This window comes from Patagioenas fasciata, chromosome 6, assembly GCF_037038585.1.
Source record: "Patagioenas fasciata isolate bPatFas1 chromosome 6, bPatFas1.hap1, whole genome shotgun sequence".
NCBI lineage: Eukaryota > Metazoa > Chordata > Aves > Columbiformes > Columbidae > Patagioenas > Patagioenas fasciata.
The window spans coordinates 28,787,685-28,804,969 of record NC_092525.1 but is presented as its reverse complement, the minus strand read 5'-3'; the positions used below and the strand labels follow the sequence as shown (position 1 = coordinate 28,804,969).

Below are 17,285 nucleotides of genomic sequence, written 5' to 3'. Positions count from 1 at the left end.
CTCTAAATTGCAAAGTAAAAGTACATACTGTTGGTCCTCGCTGTCCTCTGGGACCTGGTTTGCCATGTAATCCCTGTAGAGAAAAGTTCACAAAAATAATCTTAGCAGACATTGTATTTGTGAGATAAAATTTTTTACTAAAGTGGAGGCAGAGTGCAACTCCCTTATGTTTAAATGTTATTTTATCTTTAAGTATCTACTTTGCATTTCAATTTACAGAACCATGTTCCTTGATAAAATGTATTATCTTTCTGAATTCACTGGGACTTGTAGCTCAATGTGCTAAATTTGCCTCGGAGTCAGATTTGGTCATAGGCATTAGAACATTTTAAAATATGTTAAAATAGCACAGAAGATGGCACACAACAAGCAGAGTCCCTCTGCAGTAGTCTAAAGGGTTTGGCATCATTTCCAATGTGATAATAGCCTTGAAGATGAAGTTCCCAGGTTCCCATGGATGGCTCCACAGGTTAATAGAGAAAAGAAAGGGCAAGCCTCTCTCTTTTTTTTTTTTTTAGTAACAGAAATAGGGATGGTAATACCTAACCAGGATTCTGCACACTTGCACAGAGATACAGAACTTGCCAGAATATTAGCCCTTAATTTTTTAATATATCTCCTAATCATACTCAACAGATTTCTTTCCTTAGTCTCTGCATTAGTATTGCTGTGAAATCTAATGTAAAGAAGTTTAAAATTCAAGACAGTGTATTTCAGATAGAAAAAGAAACGTGATGACTGGTACTTTCTACTATCTGAGATAAACACAACAGCAACATAAAAACAGCAGAGATGTTTTAGCATAAATCTTGTGTTTATTGGAAACCAATTAAATGCACACACCTGTTTTCTTGAAGGTTTTCTTGAGTGTGTTTTTATATTTATTTTATTTCACTTACCAAAATAAAAATTTGTGTTTTTTCTTAAAATGCTATGCAGCTTGTGAATTTTCGGGGACAATGACTGTGGTAGCATAAAACACAATTATATGCCTTTAGGCAAGATTAATAGTAATACATGATTGACATTACAAAACTAGCAGTTATTGTCTCATTGATGATCAGCATAATGCTTAAGCATACATGGAGTTTGATGGTATTAATGATGTGGTTAGTACGCCAACCAAATTGCAAGCTTTATGAAGGACTGATAATGGATCAAAATAATCAGATTTTCATCATTTTAAGTCTGCTCTTGGATGTTAGCACTTTGTTTTTTTATCTGATATCTTTACTAGCAGTCATGTCTCTTTTTTTCCCAACAAGGATGAACTGAATATTGTTTCATTGCTTGTGTCTGTCTGTAACAACATATCTTTATCTTAGCTAAAATAATAGAACAACAATTTTAACCATACATAAGCAACACAAATGCAATTAAATTTCATATATTTCCTCATAAAACAATTAATTTCTGGTTGTTTTCATGCTGGAAATGGAAACGGATTTTTAAGAATGATATACATTACTTCAGTTGGACTTTAAGTTGCTATCATCTATGAAATCTGACTCATGCTCTTAATTCCATCATCTTTCTAACAAGTTCTGCTATGTTCAATTGAGCTTTAGAGACAACGGCAGAGTGACCTTATTTCTAACCTATATTTCATTTTTCCAGTTAGCAGAATATGCATAACAGATTCTCCCTCACCTGCTTCAAGTAAACAAAGCAGAGAAAGCTGTCATTTTACATCTACCTTTTAATGTTTGTAATGAATGGCACATGTTCTTCATCTTGTCTGGTATATTTTGCATTTTCAAAGCTCAGCCTATAAAAAAACTTGTGGCAAATCAGAATACTTATGAAATATGAATTGAATTTCCTCAAAGGTAAATTGCATGGTAGCAGGATAATTCATAGGATACAGGAAAAAAGTCCTTGTCAACTCTCTCAGCTGTACCGTAAAAAAAGATGCTTTAGCAAAGGTGACTTCTTTCCTCTTTTTCAAATATATGATTATGGTAGTATGCGTAGTGAGAAAGTGTCCGAGTTCCTGTATATTTAGATTAATACCTTAAAGAATGAGAGCTAGTGTCTCAGTTTTTCCTGTTTTACATTATTGTAGAGGTTCATCTTAAGTGTAAAAAGCCTGGTTTTATCGTTCCTTATATATTAGCTTGTATCCTTAGGTTTCAGACTCTTCCCATACCACTGAGTTCCAAAAGTTAATTAAGTGTTATGCAAGCATGAATTCTCATACCCTTGCACCTTTCTCTCCATTGGCACCTGGAAATCCTGGGAAACCAGTTGAGCCCTGTGTGAAAAATCAATTCAAATATCAGAAGATATCAATAGCAAAACAGTAGCATAGCCAACATTTAATTTACATGTAAAGCACACATCCTAAGTCATGCACATTGTACAAGTCAAACTTGCAAGTGTGACAGCTCTGATGAATAGCTGTAGATTAACTTACCATAATGCCGTGAGTCCAGAATGCATTAAAAAAAATCAATGTATAAAATTGACATTAATTTTCATCTTATTAGACAAGTATTCATTAATTCTGTACCGTTTTTAAAAGTAGGAAAGAAAAGATGAGTAACAGCCTCCTAGAAATAACTGTGTCATAACGAAGAGGAACAAACAAGGTCTTGTTGCCTCACAGTTTAATAATTCTTCTACAAAATAACCTCATTCAAAATCATTGTAAGGTGTTGCTACATCTAAGCAGTGGTGCAGTCCTCTGTTCACTTTACTGCACTGTAAATTACCTCAGGTGCTTTATTCACTGTAAGGTGATCACTGGCCAGTTTCATTTAACTGATACATGCAATTTGTACATGTCCTTATTGGCTCATCTCAGAAGCAGAATTTATGAGGAAACTATCTGACTTGAAACTGCTTCCGGGCATTATTCCTGCTTCTCCTTTTTTCTCCCTTTTCCTTCTGCTAACTGCCCAGTGAAATCTGAACATTACTATTTTCTTCCTTTTTTCTGGTATACAGGTCCAGAGGGACAGCAGACTTGTTACTTGCCAAGGTGTTAGCTTGTCGTAAGGAACTTGGGGTCACAGAAGTGATAAACTTGATAAAATACACTTTTAAGTGACTGGAGATGAAAATCAAAGCAGTGTTTGGTTTGATCAACCACTAAAACTGCTGGCCAAATTCCCTGCTGTGGTAATGCATCTATATGTGTGCAGTTTGCTATTCATGTTTTAGTGGTAAATAAAACGCATATAACATAAAGTATAATTTCTTCTTGCTCTGCTTTGAAATGTCAACAAGTACTTTTTTTCCTTTTTTCTCTTTTTGTAACTTATGTTTTCCCTTTAACGAATCTTGTTTCACACAGTCATTACGGTCATCCATTAATGACTTAGGGACAGAACAACTTCACTGACACTGATTTTAATGATACCCTGACTGATATTCACTGATGGAAGAAAAGTAGATTTTATTTTCTTTTCCTTCTCCTTTTCTTTTGTTCTTTCTTTTTAATTCTTCACCAGTTACAACTCAAAATGTGAATAAAACTGTGAAAATTCTACTCTGCAAAGCCCAAGCCCAAGCATGTTCTTTATAATTGAAAGGACCAAGGGAAAACAAACAAATAAACAAATAAACAAACAAACAAACTAATGATTGGAAATTAATAGACATGACTTCGTTGTAAATATATCTATAGTACTTTATGCAATTGTATTAATCAAGAGGGACTGGACAGGAGAAAAAAAACCATAGTGAAAATTATCAGATAACGGCAGTAGTCTAAGAACAATTTTCAGAAGAAAAATAATGAAAAGCAAGGAAGTAACAACAACAAAAGGGCATGAACCCTCTTGACCATACTGGGACAAGATTTCTTATTTGCTTTAGACAGCTAATATGTTTTTCTGCTGCTTCTTTTTTTTCTCTCCTGTGTGTTAATTTGACCTGCACTGTGAATGAGTTTCAAAACAAGTCTCTAGTGAGTTGACATATTGTAGCTGTCATTACTCTTTCTTGGAAATTTAAGCAGAAAATTAGAAGAGCAAACAGTGAACGCAGCTTGAGATCCATTTTCAATTTTAATGTGATAAAAAGTTAAGGTAAAGAAATCCTTGATCAAGTCTTTCCTGAAAAAATAATCAATTGACTTCTATTTGAAGTACTACATTATATTTGTTCTTAGAACTCAACAATGTAGAACCTCTTTCATCTTAGACTTTCCAAAAGACAGTTCTAAAGGAACACAAGGAGTGACTGAAATCTCAGCCATTTGAGTTAAGAAACAGAAGGAAAAAAAAGATGTCTCTCAAGGAGAAAAGTTTTCATGAATACTTTCCATAGATAGTTTTGATATTTTTCACTAACACAGAGTGTTCAATGAATATGCATTCTTCAGATAGTTCATTCACTTGACTGAAAAGGGCCGAAGTATAGGGTAGTCAAAAAACCACTTTACTTAGCCAGCCAGGAAGTTGTATTTCTTCTAAAAAATCATAACTGCAAATTCGAAAATAAAAATAGATCCCAAAGTAGAGCAAAGTTGAGGATTTCACTGCAGGTTGATTATTCAGTTGTGTAGAAGGGGTAAGGGACTCTTTTATTTGTGATATTTCCCCAGATGAGTTATCTTTGAGGATGTCTGGAAATGCAATGTCTCCCTACTGGCATTCTCTACACTGGGAAATCTCTGTAAAAATACGGGTTTATTCAATTTTTTTTCTTTCTTGCGAATCTCAGAAAAGAGAGCTTGTAATTAGTTTAGCATGCTCATTTCATAAAGCTGTGTCAGGATGACCTTTTTAAAAATACATTTCATAAAAATGTTTTTAAAATATAAGCCTTCACTTAAACCAGAAGCCACTTACATGGTTTTCTATTGCAATCAAAACATAAAAGATAGCTGAAGGATAGATGTGGGCACATAAATCAACTAAGGATTGGGTTTTGTCATGTTTGTCTTAACAGGAGATAAAGGACAACATGATGAAAACTGTAAATATATATGGCTTATTCTAATGACACAAATTGAATCCTTGTATCACACACAAAATTCCCATTACTATCAGCATCCATTTAGTGGTCAATATAGTGCCCATTCTCTTTCAAGCATACCAGCAGTTCATTCATTTTCAAATTGTTTAGTGCATGGCAGTCTGATGCTCGCACAAAAACAACTCAGGATAGGATGGCAAAGGTTTGAAGGCAGTATAGATAAGAAGAGGAAATATAATGCTCCTTAAAGAGCCTGCCTTAGGGAATCCCATGTTTTTGAAGATTTTACCTCAGAACATGATTGTCAAGAAAGAAAACATGAAAAAAGGTCCTTGCTTTGATGCCCACACACTGATTCTTCAAACACACAAGTAAAACAATGTCAAAGCACACGATCCACAGCTCACCTTTGGACCTTGTCTTCCTGGATACCCTGGCAGTCCGGGTACACCAAGCTTACCCTGCAATAAGAAGGCATTGTTAAATGTTATTTTATCCTCCTCAGTGGTTCAGCAAACTTCTATAGAACATATTTTCTCCACAACTTAGAGTGATGATACTTCACGGAATATAATATTCAATTAAACCAACTTCTCATTTTTACTATTAATCACCAGTGGGCTCAGTTCCCCAAACTTAAATAAAAGTCCCACTCCAATGAATGAGCTCTGCAAAGTCAATACCTCTGTGCCTTCTTTTTTTTTCCCCATGAAGTGCTGTGTAGTGATGTGGGGCTGTGGTCATTAAACTAGTAATATTCTTTAAGAAATAAGGGTGTTAATAGGTCTAAGTGAAAAGAAACCTTTTTTAATTTTTACTGTGTGATGGTTGCTTTGTTTTCCACAGATCTTTCATGAACAGACATTTGAAGAATCTTTTTTTCTTGAATAGTTCTAAACTGTTCGAGACTATGACAAATCATACCCCACTGTTACCAACTTGCTGTGTTCAGAAAGGACAACAAGATAAGCAGTCTTATCAACTCAGTCTCATCAATGACATTAACTATTCCTAGAAATAAGTGCCCTACCCATTGAGGTGGTCTCTTCATACCTCTAGAGGATGAGTGATGGCCTGCTGCTGTCAAAGGCCAGGGAAAGCAGTTTCAGTTTTTGAAAGATGAGAACTCTGGGAAAGAATGTGTCTATTTGCCTGTGTTCCAGACTATCACATTTTGGAGAAGATCTCAATAGAAAAGATATGATTATAAAAACCTTAGATAAAGAAAAGAGGAAGGAGAGACCCGTATGGGAAAGGAAATTTGCCAAAATAAACGTCTGCTCCTAAAAAATGCAGCACATGAGTGGAAATGTTGTGTATTATCATATTCATGTAAGTGCATGTGTCTGGCTGAGACATTAGTAAAGAAGAATTATTTGAGTTATGAAGATGGCACCATATTTGGTATTTCCATTACCAAATGAATCCAGCCATGGACCTACTTTGGAAAGAGTTTTCTTATCATGGGATCAGTTAAATGTAGGGAATAAAAGACTACTCTGGTACTTTCATTACTATGGAAGAGTAGTACCTTTGCATTGAAAGAGTCAGAGGAATCACAAGCGAATAGGACATTGATAACTGGTCTTACAGAAACTTCCCTAATATTGTGGAGAGATCTAAGAGTTCACAAGGACTATTCTAGTCTTTGTGCTAAAATAAATATAATAAATATAATACATATATAAAATATATATTAAATAAATAAATATCACAGGACTAACATCACAGAATTGGTCTCTGACCCACTCTGTTCTGGCCAGGTATCCACACAATATTCACAGAATATGTTTGACATTCAATGGGCAAGAAAAGGTATAAATATTTGCAGAACAGGGAAAACTTTGGGTCTGAAATTCCAAGCCCAGCTACCAGTGCTTTCAACACCAATAATTTTTTAAATTGTCTTTTAATATTTAGGGCTTCCGATGCTGGACTTGGGAGACTCTGAGATTCTCATATATGTCATAGTGAAGAAGAAATGCTTGAAAACATGAACCTATATTCAAGTTGAGTAATTCGAATAAGAAGAATTGAAAATAACTCAAATTCATATTTAAAAACTAAAACGAAGTTTGGTTTGCTTTACTTAGGTTTTTTAAACTTAGGTTATAATGACTTGAGAAAGACAAACTATTTTGTAGATGTCCTCAGTCAATTAATTATTCTGCAAATATCATGACAATAATACAAATTTTTGTAAGATTCCTAATATTCTTACATTTTTGTCAGGTCAATGATGCTGAAAACAACCATTGCCATGAAACATACAATTCTTTCTGGAGAACATGAATATATTGTTGGTGAAGATAATATGGCTGATCTAGTTAAAACTGAGTACACCAGCTTTCTGCTGTGAACTCAGTTTGCATTCATGTAGGAGAATAGTTCTGAGTTTCTTTTTTTATGTGTTCTTTGACTCATGACCTTATATATCAATTCAGTGATAGCTGGTGAGGTATCTTGCAAAATTGTGAGCACATTAATTCATAAATATTCCCCAATAGTTAAATGAACCTGAGAATAAATTTTTCTTTTTTTTGTAATGAGTGAACTGAGTATTTTGATATATACTTTCTAAGAGTTTATGAATGATATTATATGCAATTTATAACCCTAACATCTTTCTGAAGTCCCACTAATGACATACTTGCAAAAAGTAGCAACCTTTGATGAAAAGAGAGTTTGTTCCCAAGTTTGCTGAAAACATTTTTTTCTTCCTGCAAAACTCTTGGCTGTGAACCTTGTTACCTTTATAGTAGTACCACATACTTATTAAGATTTTGATGTATACTTTCAAAGACTGTATACAGATAAAAAGACAAATAGAAAAATAATCATGATGTCAGATGGGTTGTTGCTGGAAAATACTAAATGTTCCTATTTCAGAGACATCAAAAGTGACAAAGAAATGTAAAATGCACCTTCTGTCCTTATCTTGTCAAACAGAACTAGCATTAAAGCCACAGTTAACGAAAAAATTCAAGACAAATATTTTCATCAGCATCTTTTCACTTGAGTGGAATACAGTATCCACATTTCTGAACCACTATTTTTGTTTTATTTTATAATTCTTTCCCAGCTATCCAAAATGCCACTGCTGAAATCAGCTTTCTTTTCTGATGCTGTCACCCAGTGAAATATGATACCTGAACACACATTCCTCAGCCTCCTTTCCTTCTCTATACTGATCTCAAGTGATTTTTGTTGAGGTCAGGATTCTACAGAGGTTTGTACTTATCTTTGTGCTTGTTCTCTCCTGTGTTTCATGTCACCATGTTGATATCTGGCTACTGACCTTTTCTCCAGCTGGACCAGCAGCACCTGGGTCCCCAGATGGACCTGCTCGACCTTTCGGACCTTCTGGACCATCTTCTCCTCGTGGACCTGGTTGACCAATTTCTCCCTAAAACACACCACCTTATAAATATGGAACAATTGCCTTTGTGCATATATTAGAGAGACTACCTACAATTACTTGAAAGTAAGTTTTCAGTGAATGTAAATAGAGATCAGAATCATAGAATGGTTTCGGTTGGAAGGGACGTTTAAAGGTCACCTGGTCCAGCCCCACTGCAATGAGCAGGGACATCAACTAGATCGGGTTGCACAAAGCCACATCTGATTTCCAGTTAGGAAAATACCACTGCTTATTTTCATTATGTAAATGCAAATACAAATAAATTAGATACTGAATATTACTATCACAAGTGTAATAGCCCAGATGATTTGCCTGAAGAGAGATGCATTTGGAAACTGCATATTCTTATTTTTCTTTCCCTAAATTCTTGTGAAGGCACCCTGACAGTCCATAGAATGAAAAATGTCTGCATGTAGGTACTTATGTGGGTAGCATCTTCACAGTTATTTATATATACAGACAACAGATACAGGCCATGAGTTTCTTGTGAGAAGTTTTTTTAGAACCTCCACAATAATTCCTGTGAAAGGAAGTAAGCGCCTATTGGGATAAACAACATTTTGACAGAGATTTGCAAGATACTAGGTTGGAATGGAAACATCTTTATCCTGGACAGATTAATTTTCCTCAGGCAAATACTGGAGATCCTGGAATCTGGAAAAAGAGATTCCCTAAGAAGAGGCTTAGTGAAAAGGATATGCAAGACTGACATTCTCTTTATAACTGTGCCATTGTTGACTCACAAGAACCAAATCTCTGCCTCAAATCTGCGCATGCACAGGAAATAATAATAATAATTTAAGCTACTAGCTTTTATTTTTGGTGTAAATTTATTTGTTCACTTCACTGGTCCTTTCAAAATAACACCACATAAAATTTTAAGAACATACAGGCTATGAATAAACGCTTACCCGGTCTCCTTTAAGGCCCATGTCACCTTTAAATCCCGGAAAGCCATCTTCACCCTAAAAAAGGCAGAAGTGCATATAAAGACTTCTAGTAATAGAGAGGATGTTTTGCATAGATAAAGCAACAACTTCAGACACCAGAAAATCTAATGCAGCTATTGCTCTTTTAGAGAAAATATACCAGTGCACTACAGAAAATTACTTTTTAGTTTTAAAGTTCCTTATAACAGCTGTTTAAAGCTGTTTAAAATCTGTGTAAAGATAGAGAAAACAAAATTCTTCAGTTTTATTAGGAATTATACTGCAAAGTCCTTTCTTAACTGCTACTCTTTTTAATAAGGTCGGTGGCAGACTATTCAGTGTTAGGTTTTTTTGATACCAGAGCTTCCATTTTAATTATTTTATCTTTTGAACTAGTGTCTTAATAGTATCATGACAGGAATCAAAAAGTTGACTGGTTGTGATATCTTAGCAACAACAAAAAGACGTATGTTCAGTATGTTCACCAACTAAAACAAGAAGTAGTCACTCCATAGTTTGGTATCTGGCAATACTCAGCCCTGCCTATTCTTACTGGCTGATCAAAAGTAAGCAGAAAAACCAATGAACATTAAGATTGCATTCATATACAGGTGCACATTATTGTTACTCTTAATGAGAATTACTTATCTGCTGCCCAGCAAATTCTGGCAGAGAATTTACTTCAAGCATTTTAGTAGGTGCCCATGCTGAAATACAAGGAGACAGCACTCAGACAAATTTCATTTAGGCCTGTATGAATTAGTCAGATACAAGCCAAAATCTCCAGAGTTTTTCAGTGGAGCTGTTCACAACTGGCTCTAGCATATTTGATCAACTTTTGGTTCCCTCTTTCTTAGACTAACTCCTGATACAACTACTGTTCCAATATCCACACAAAGACCATTGACTGCATTTCTATCTGATGCTTAGTTATATCCTGGGAACAAAGGTCTTTGTGATGAATAAGCACATAGTAAAATGTTTTACTACAATGCTCTTAGGATTTTTAATACATTGAAGTGATATTGCTCACTTAGAATCTGGGTAATATTTAGACTGTCAATAAAGTCAGGAAAGAGTGATACCATGTTCCATGTTACTGAAACAAACAAACAAGAAAGGCTTTCTATTTCAACATCACTTCAAAAAATAAGTTTGCATTTTGCATTCCTGGGCCCACAAAAGTTTTATCTTCTCCCAGATCAGTAGCTGAGACAGATTGCAAGACAAAACTGGTCCAAAGGGGGCCCAAGACCATTCTAACAACTGAAGGGTTTATATTCATTTTGTACCAGTGTAAATAACCGTGGAGGTCAGTAATTTATGAATTGGGCTTGGTATGTCCTTAGGGTAAGGCAAAAATAAACCCGCTGCTGAAAGAGAAAACACACTTCAGTGAAGGAGACAGAAGATGTTGCAGTGAAATAAGGAACACAGAAAAAGGGAAAGGAATTAAATGCAGTCAGATTTACCTTTTCACCTTTGGATCCCTTGAGACCACGGACACCATCAGCTCCCTAAAGAAAGAATATGAAGAATTACCCACATGCACATATTCAAAAAGGGGTCAGGAGAGGAATCCATTAATTAAATCTTACCTTTACACCACGAGGACCTGGATAGCCAATTGGACCCTGAGGACCTGGAGGCCCCTAAAAGATATTGGAGTAAAGAATCTTTGTTTGTACAGTATTTGATTAGCAAGCAGTTCTTTTCTGAATCTAATCCTTGTTCTTTCACTATAATGCAGCAATCTGGTGTGAGACACCAAAATAACACTGGACTGCCTGCCACTAAGAAAAGTCAAGTAATCACAAAGCATCTTTCAATGTCACTATAAAACTATTAATAGAATTATGAACTTGGTTCGACCTGTATATTTGGGAGACATCTATCCATAATACAAATTATCTGAAACAATGGTAATTGGAAAATGTAACAAACAAAACAACAAACCAAAAACCCAAAAGACACCAATTAGAAACCAGTGGTGTCTTCCTAGAGAAAATTTGTATGTTAATTATGATGATGATACAAGTCAAAAGTAGAGATCAAAATAACTAAAAGATTTAAAAAAAAAAAAAAGGAGAAAGAAAAAAAAGAAAAAAGAGATTTCAAACCTGAAAGCTAAAAGGCTCACAGTGCTATCAATACTGACAGGTATCTGGATGCTGTTACCGACAGTTTGCTCAGCATTTAAAAGGTGCTCAACTTCAATATTATACAATCTGATGGCAGTGTCTAAAGAAACTGAGTTCTGTAAACAGCAGAAGCAAGGAAGCCTGGAAACACATATCCGGGTCTGAGGCTGAGCTGTTTTGCTGATTCCTCGATGCCTCAGATGGACAGATAACAAAATCTTTCCCTAATGGGGCCATTGATAAGGTATTTTCCCCCTTTCTAACAGTGTCTTTTCACAAAACCTTCAGACTGTTAACATGTCTGAGAAATAACATTTTCTATTAGATTTGGCTGTAATCAATTATTAAATTGAAAAGACGTAAGGAACAACTGACAGATGGTCACACACCTGTACTTTCAAAATATAAGTGCCCTGTGTAAGCATTATTTTCTTAAAAAAATCAGGATAAAGTCTACAAGCCTCTAACAGATAACATTTTGGGACAAATAGCAATATGCTTGTGTCAGTGGAACTGTACTTTCTGAAATGTCCTATTCATTCTTTCATCCTGTTTATCGAGAATACAACCTTTTAGTATTGCCACTGAAATGAGTACTGCAACTGAAACTGATTTCAGATGCTATTCTGGATAAATAAGGGTCAATATTGAGCAAGCAGAATGCTTTAAAGATCCCCAAGACCCTTCAGTGCCTAATGAAGAAATAAAGAAATTACTTTTCACTGCCACTGACTTGAACACCTAAAAAATAAAATGTATACACATGCATTTGTAAATCTTCACAAAACAAGGTTCTGAAGAAACCTAGTGGGTACTCTATACAATGGAATTGTAAATTTACTTAAACTATTTGCAAGTTATTTATATTAAATGTATGCAATTTTTATTGATTGCCATTTTGTCAAATCCACAATCAGTTTTACTTTAAAAGAGTAATCTATATTGTTTAGAATCTCTATAATATTTAGAATATAATAAATATGTTTGTCTGCACACAGATGCTTTGAATGTGTAATGGGTTTTCTATTATCCTTCTGATCAGTTCTTGGAACAACAAATGTGGCATAAAGCTGAAAAACTCCCAAAAGTTTTCTTGAAAGCTATGTAAAAAAAGAGAGAAGTTTCAAAACTCACCAATGCACCTTTATCTCCAGACTGACCCTCTTTGCCAGGATGACCCTAATGTAAGAGAAATGTATTTGATTTGGAAAATACTCATTTTTCAGTAGTGACATTTTATAATAAAACCTCAATTATTTAAACACTTGGATTTCAAGTCACCCTTATTCTGTATTATAACGCATACACAGAATTTTGAGGAAAGATTTTCCTTTCAATACTGATTTCTTTTACATAACAAAGGAAAAGCTGGACAATAGTTACTGTCAATGTTTTCAGGAATACCCTGATCAACCCTTTTGTTTAGTTAATGTGTCAGCAGTAAGAAGTTTTTAATGCAAGACACTCTCAAATTTGATTTTGAAACAAGCAGGGTGATTAATATTACAACATTAAGACATTCCTAAAATTACTTAAAAGATTGTGGAATTTATTGCAGAACCCAATAGAAGGCTTATCTAGTTTTAATGTTCTATATCTTAATTTTAAACTGTGACTCATTTTTAAAACAAAATACATTTATGTCTTTGTTCCATATCAGTGTTGTTAATACTTCAGTGCTTAAAACATTAGCTGATCCACTGTTTTTCTTTCTTACAAAATTTACACTAAAATGCTGCAAAATTTAAAGGCAATTTAATGAAACTAAAGGTTAATAGAAGATTATTGTTTATGAGAATCACTCAGGAATCCTTTTCCTAGTTGTACTTGTCAGTCTTATTTAGAGGAGCATAGGAAATCTCTAGTTTTGCCAAGCATGTGGTCCCACCCAACATGTAGCCTGTTACTAACAGTATTCATGTTTTGGTCTCATTGACATCCCAAAATTTTTTCAGTGTGCTAATACAATATGACTTATATACTTATTACCTAGTAAAAATTTTTCAGCATTCAAGGGATGGAATATTTGGTTACTTACAGGAGGCCCATCAGAACCAGGAAGGCCAGGAAGGCCAGGCTTGCCTTGAGGTCCCTAAAGGCATGAAGAGAGAGAACATCTTAAGAACACGAGTGAACATTCTATCATTTGCTAGGAGGATGGAGGATCATCCTTGCAGAAGACTGGTATGCCTTAAACCAGCAAACTACCTTAAATCTTTTTAGCATTTTAAAACAACTGGTGAACCCACCCCAGGTGTAGAGTAGCTGTAAGAAAAATAATAGTAATAAAAAATTAAAAAGAAAATGGGAAAAAAACCCCACCCACCCATATTCAATACATTTAACTCTAAGACCTAAGGATATAAAATGTAGTTATACATAAATCCCTTGATATGGCTATCAGGCATAAATAAAAAATATAAAAAATTAAACCCAGAAAGATATTATCGTATCATACGTAAATGCAAGGCCAGTTCTTACAATCTTTAGCCAATACAAGTCCCTCACACCTTTCAGTGAGATGCTTGTGTAAGAACAGTCTTCAGGGATTACCCTATGAACGTGCACACACACAACACAAGGTCAGGAATTATTCTCCAGTGTACACAATTAACTATTATTTAGAATTTCAGGAATAAAAGTATTCACCATATGAAAGTTACCAACAAGATCAAGAGGTAAAGAGTTCAGGTTACAGAACTCCAGTGCTCATGGTTGAAATGCTTGGTGCGTCTTTGTGAAAGCCTCTGGAATGTGTGTATTGTGGACACAGCCCATTTTGCTAGAATAATACTTAGGCGCACAGGCAGATAAAAAGCATTTATATTGTTTCCTAAAACCTCCTTCAATTTCTCATAAAGTGTACACTAAACAGCAAAGAGGAGCGAAATTAAAGAAGAATCAATGGAGTAGGAATTCAGCAAATACGGGAGAAAAGTAAAATTAGTGTAAAATTCAATAGTGACATTTTTGAGATTACCAAAAGACATGTTTCAAACCACAAGAGCCTGTACAAGCAGATCAGGAAAAAAACACCAAGTGACACTACAGTATGCCAATCATACTGCAGAATTACGTCAAAATATCATCCTTGAAAAAACAGAATAGAATCAGACCTGAGTACATAAAACTTTGTTATAAAAAAAGAGATTAATAAAAAGAATTTTCACAGCTTGCTGTGAAATTAATTAACATACAAGTGTACACTGTTCAGTATTGTGGATAGGATTCTGAAGCTAACAACAGAAAATGAATTCAAAATAAAGGGAGGAAAATTATGCTTGTGAAAAAGAGTACACGAGAGTAAAGCCAGACCTCTGTTGGTTATTTACTTGATGATTTCTAGAAGACCTACTAATTTTTAGATCAGTTACTAGTCTTTAAAACATAGCAGAGCCACTAAGCACATGAGCAAGGCTGTTGCACAGAACTGACTGTGAAATACCAGAATAATGCTGTCACTTACTTTTTCACCAGGAGGTCCAATAGGACCTTGTGGACCAGGAAGCCCCTATTAAAAAGAAACCAGTTTGAGAAACCAGGGAGAACAATATACATACATTCACCCTACTAAAGGCCCCTCATTAATCTGTTTAAACACACTGGCAAACATAGGTGGCTTTTTTTCCCTCCTTGCAAGTTAGATCGGGAGTTTTGCGTAAGCCTTTTGCACAAGCCACTATTTTGGCAGTAGGTCTGTAACAAGATCCTATTCAGAACCCTCCTCCAGGTGTGGCCGTTCCTGCTGCATTCCAGGAACACTGAATGAGTCATTTTTGTCCTGAATGAAAAATCCCCCTGAAAGCTTACTTGAAAACTCCGCTCCCACTGCCCTCAGCACATTTGTAGCATTATTTATAAAATCCTTGAAGCTTTACCAGTTTTGCACAGAAAAAGCTAACCTTTTAGTGATTTCCATTTATTAAACATTTGCTGCACATCGCATCGTATTTCTTGAGAGTTATTTTACACTTACTTGTGGACCTGGAATTCCTTGCTGACCAGGAGGTCCTGGTTCCCCTTGAGGACCCTACCATGCAAAAAAATACCAGGGCATGAGATTTGCATTTCTGCACTACAGATCTTTGTTGTAATGACTAAAAGGAATACAAACTCAGCTTTATTACTCCCTCTTTAAAGTCTACCACAAACTTTCTATCCGGTATAATATTTTTTTCATGCTAATGAATATCATGGCCTTTTCTTTAATAACAACCCACACATAAAACCTAAGCACTGGAGTCTATGCTGCTAGAGGAACTCGAGAGAAAGCATGATTTGGCTTCTCTTTTCTATGTAAAAACATTATAAATCTGAATATTTTGACAGAAAAATTTAATTAAATGGAAAGGATGGCATAGTGGCAGGGACAAGAGAATGTGGAAAGGATTCTTAGAATCCGCTCTCTTTTAAATTTCCAGCTTACTCACCATGTTTCCTTTTGGGCCTGAAGGTCCATCAACACCTGCAATGCCCTACAACAAACAATATAAACATGAACGACTTTCAGTGCCCTTCCATTTTCCTTCAGGAAACTGCAAATATAAAACAGTTCATACGTACAGGTTGTCCAGGGGGACCAGGTGTACCCCTGGGACCCAGTAATCCCCGTGGACCCTGTAAGAGAAGAAAGACTTACTAAGAGTTGCATGATTTTTTCTGAACAAGAGAGGCCCAGGAGCAGGACTGGGCAAGGAATGTCACAAGGAGTAGGAAAGATGAGGAGAAGGCAGCATGGGGGTTGAGGGAGAAAGAAAGAGAGAAAGAGAGAAAGAGAGAGAAAGAGAGAGAGAAAGAGAGGAAGGAAGAGAGGAAGGAAGAGAGGAAGAGAGGAAGGAAGAGAGGAAGGGAGGAAGGGAGGAAGGGAGGAAGGGAGGAAGAGAGGAAGAGAGGAAGAGAGGAAGAGAGGAAGAGAGGAAGGAAGGAAGGAAGAGAGGAAGGAAGGAAGGAAGAGAGGAAGGGAGGAAGGAAGGAAGAGAGGAAGGAAGGAAGGAAGAGAGGAAGGAAGGAAGGGAGGAAGGAAGGAAGGGAGGAAGGAAGGAAGAGAGGAAGGAAGGGAGGAAGGAAGAGAGGAAGGAAGAGAGGAAGAGAGGAAGAGAGGAAGAGAGGAAGAGAGGAAGAGAGGAAGGAAGGGAGGGAGGAAGGGAGGAAGGGAGGAAGGGAGGAAGGGAGGAAGGGAGGAAGGGAGGAAGGGAGGAAGGAAGGAAGGAAGGAAGGAAGGAAGGAAGGAAGGAAGGAAGGAAGGAAGGAAGGAAGGAAGGAAGGAAGGAAGGAAGGAAGGAAGGAAGGAAGGAAGGAAGAGAGAGAGAAAGAAAGAAAGAGAAAGAAAGAAAGAAAGAAAGAAAGAAAGAAAGAAAGAAAGAAAGAAAGAAAGAAAGAAAATTTAACTGATAAGAAAGAAAGAAAGAAAGAAAGAAAGAAAGAAAGAAAGAAAGAAAGAAAGAAAAGAAAGAAAGAAAATTTAACTGATAACAAATTCTCCTGAAGGCCACCGTATGTCTGAACATGCTGTCAGTGGAAGGGCAAGCTTTGATCTAGCCACTCTGTGGTCACTTCAGAAAAAGGTACAAGATAACTATTTATATTTGCTGGTGCAGAACATTGGCGCAGCATCTTCCACTGAAGTTGCAGCTGTGTCTTGGCCTGAAGGTCTGACCTAAAGAGTAGCATACATACTTGTATTCCTGTCTTCAGAAAACATGATGGTCTGTCATACTCTATACTATTATTCTAAGTGTAAAACAATGCTTTTCTCTCTAGTAAAGACCCAATAAATAATTTAAAATTACCAATGATTTTATAATAATAAATGCAAGGCATTCTGGAAAACAAAATCCATTTGTCCCTCTTACCCTTAAAAAATCCCAC

At 35.8% G+C, this 17,285-nt stretch overlaps 1 protein-coding gene across 7 annotated transcripts in view; it reads right to left on the bottom strand.

The window, feature by feature from the left end:
* The window catches only part of COL11A1 (collagen type XI alpha 1 chain), a 147,463-nt gene that overhangs the window by 59,442 nt on the left and 70,736 nt on the right, over nt 1–17,285 (bottom strand). For all 7 annotated transcript variants that reach the window (XM_065841764.2, XM_071810354.1, XM_071810355.1 and 4 more), the window contains 13 exons: nt 15,981–16,034; nt 15,848–15,892; nt 15,394–15,447; nt 14,884–14,928; nt 13,456–13,509; nt 12,552–12,596; nt 10,875–10,928; nt 10,749–10,793; nt 9,259–9,312; nt 8,225–8,332; nt 5,334–5,387; nt 2,201–2,254; nt 29–73 (listed from right to left, as the gene is read on the bottom strand). In XM_065841764.2, coding sequence (XP_065697836.2) covers nt 29–73; nt 2,201–2,254; nt 5,334–5,387; nt 8,225–8,332; nt 9,259–9,312; nt 10,749–10,793; nt 10,875–10,928; nt 12,552–12,596; nt 13,456–13,509; nt 14,884–14,928; nt 15,394–15,447; nt 15,848–15,892; nt 15,981–16,034 — 711 coding nt within the window. The remainder of the gene's footprint in view (nt 1–28; nt 74–2,200; nt 2,255–5,333; nt 5,388–8,224; nt 8,333–9,258; nt 9,313–10,748; nt 10,794–10,874; nt 10,929–12,551; nt 12,597–13,455; nt 13,510–14,883; nt 14,929–15,393; nt 15,448–15,847; nt 15,893–15,980; nt 16,035–17,285) is intronic.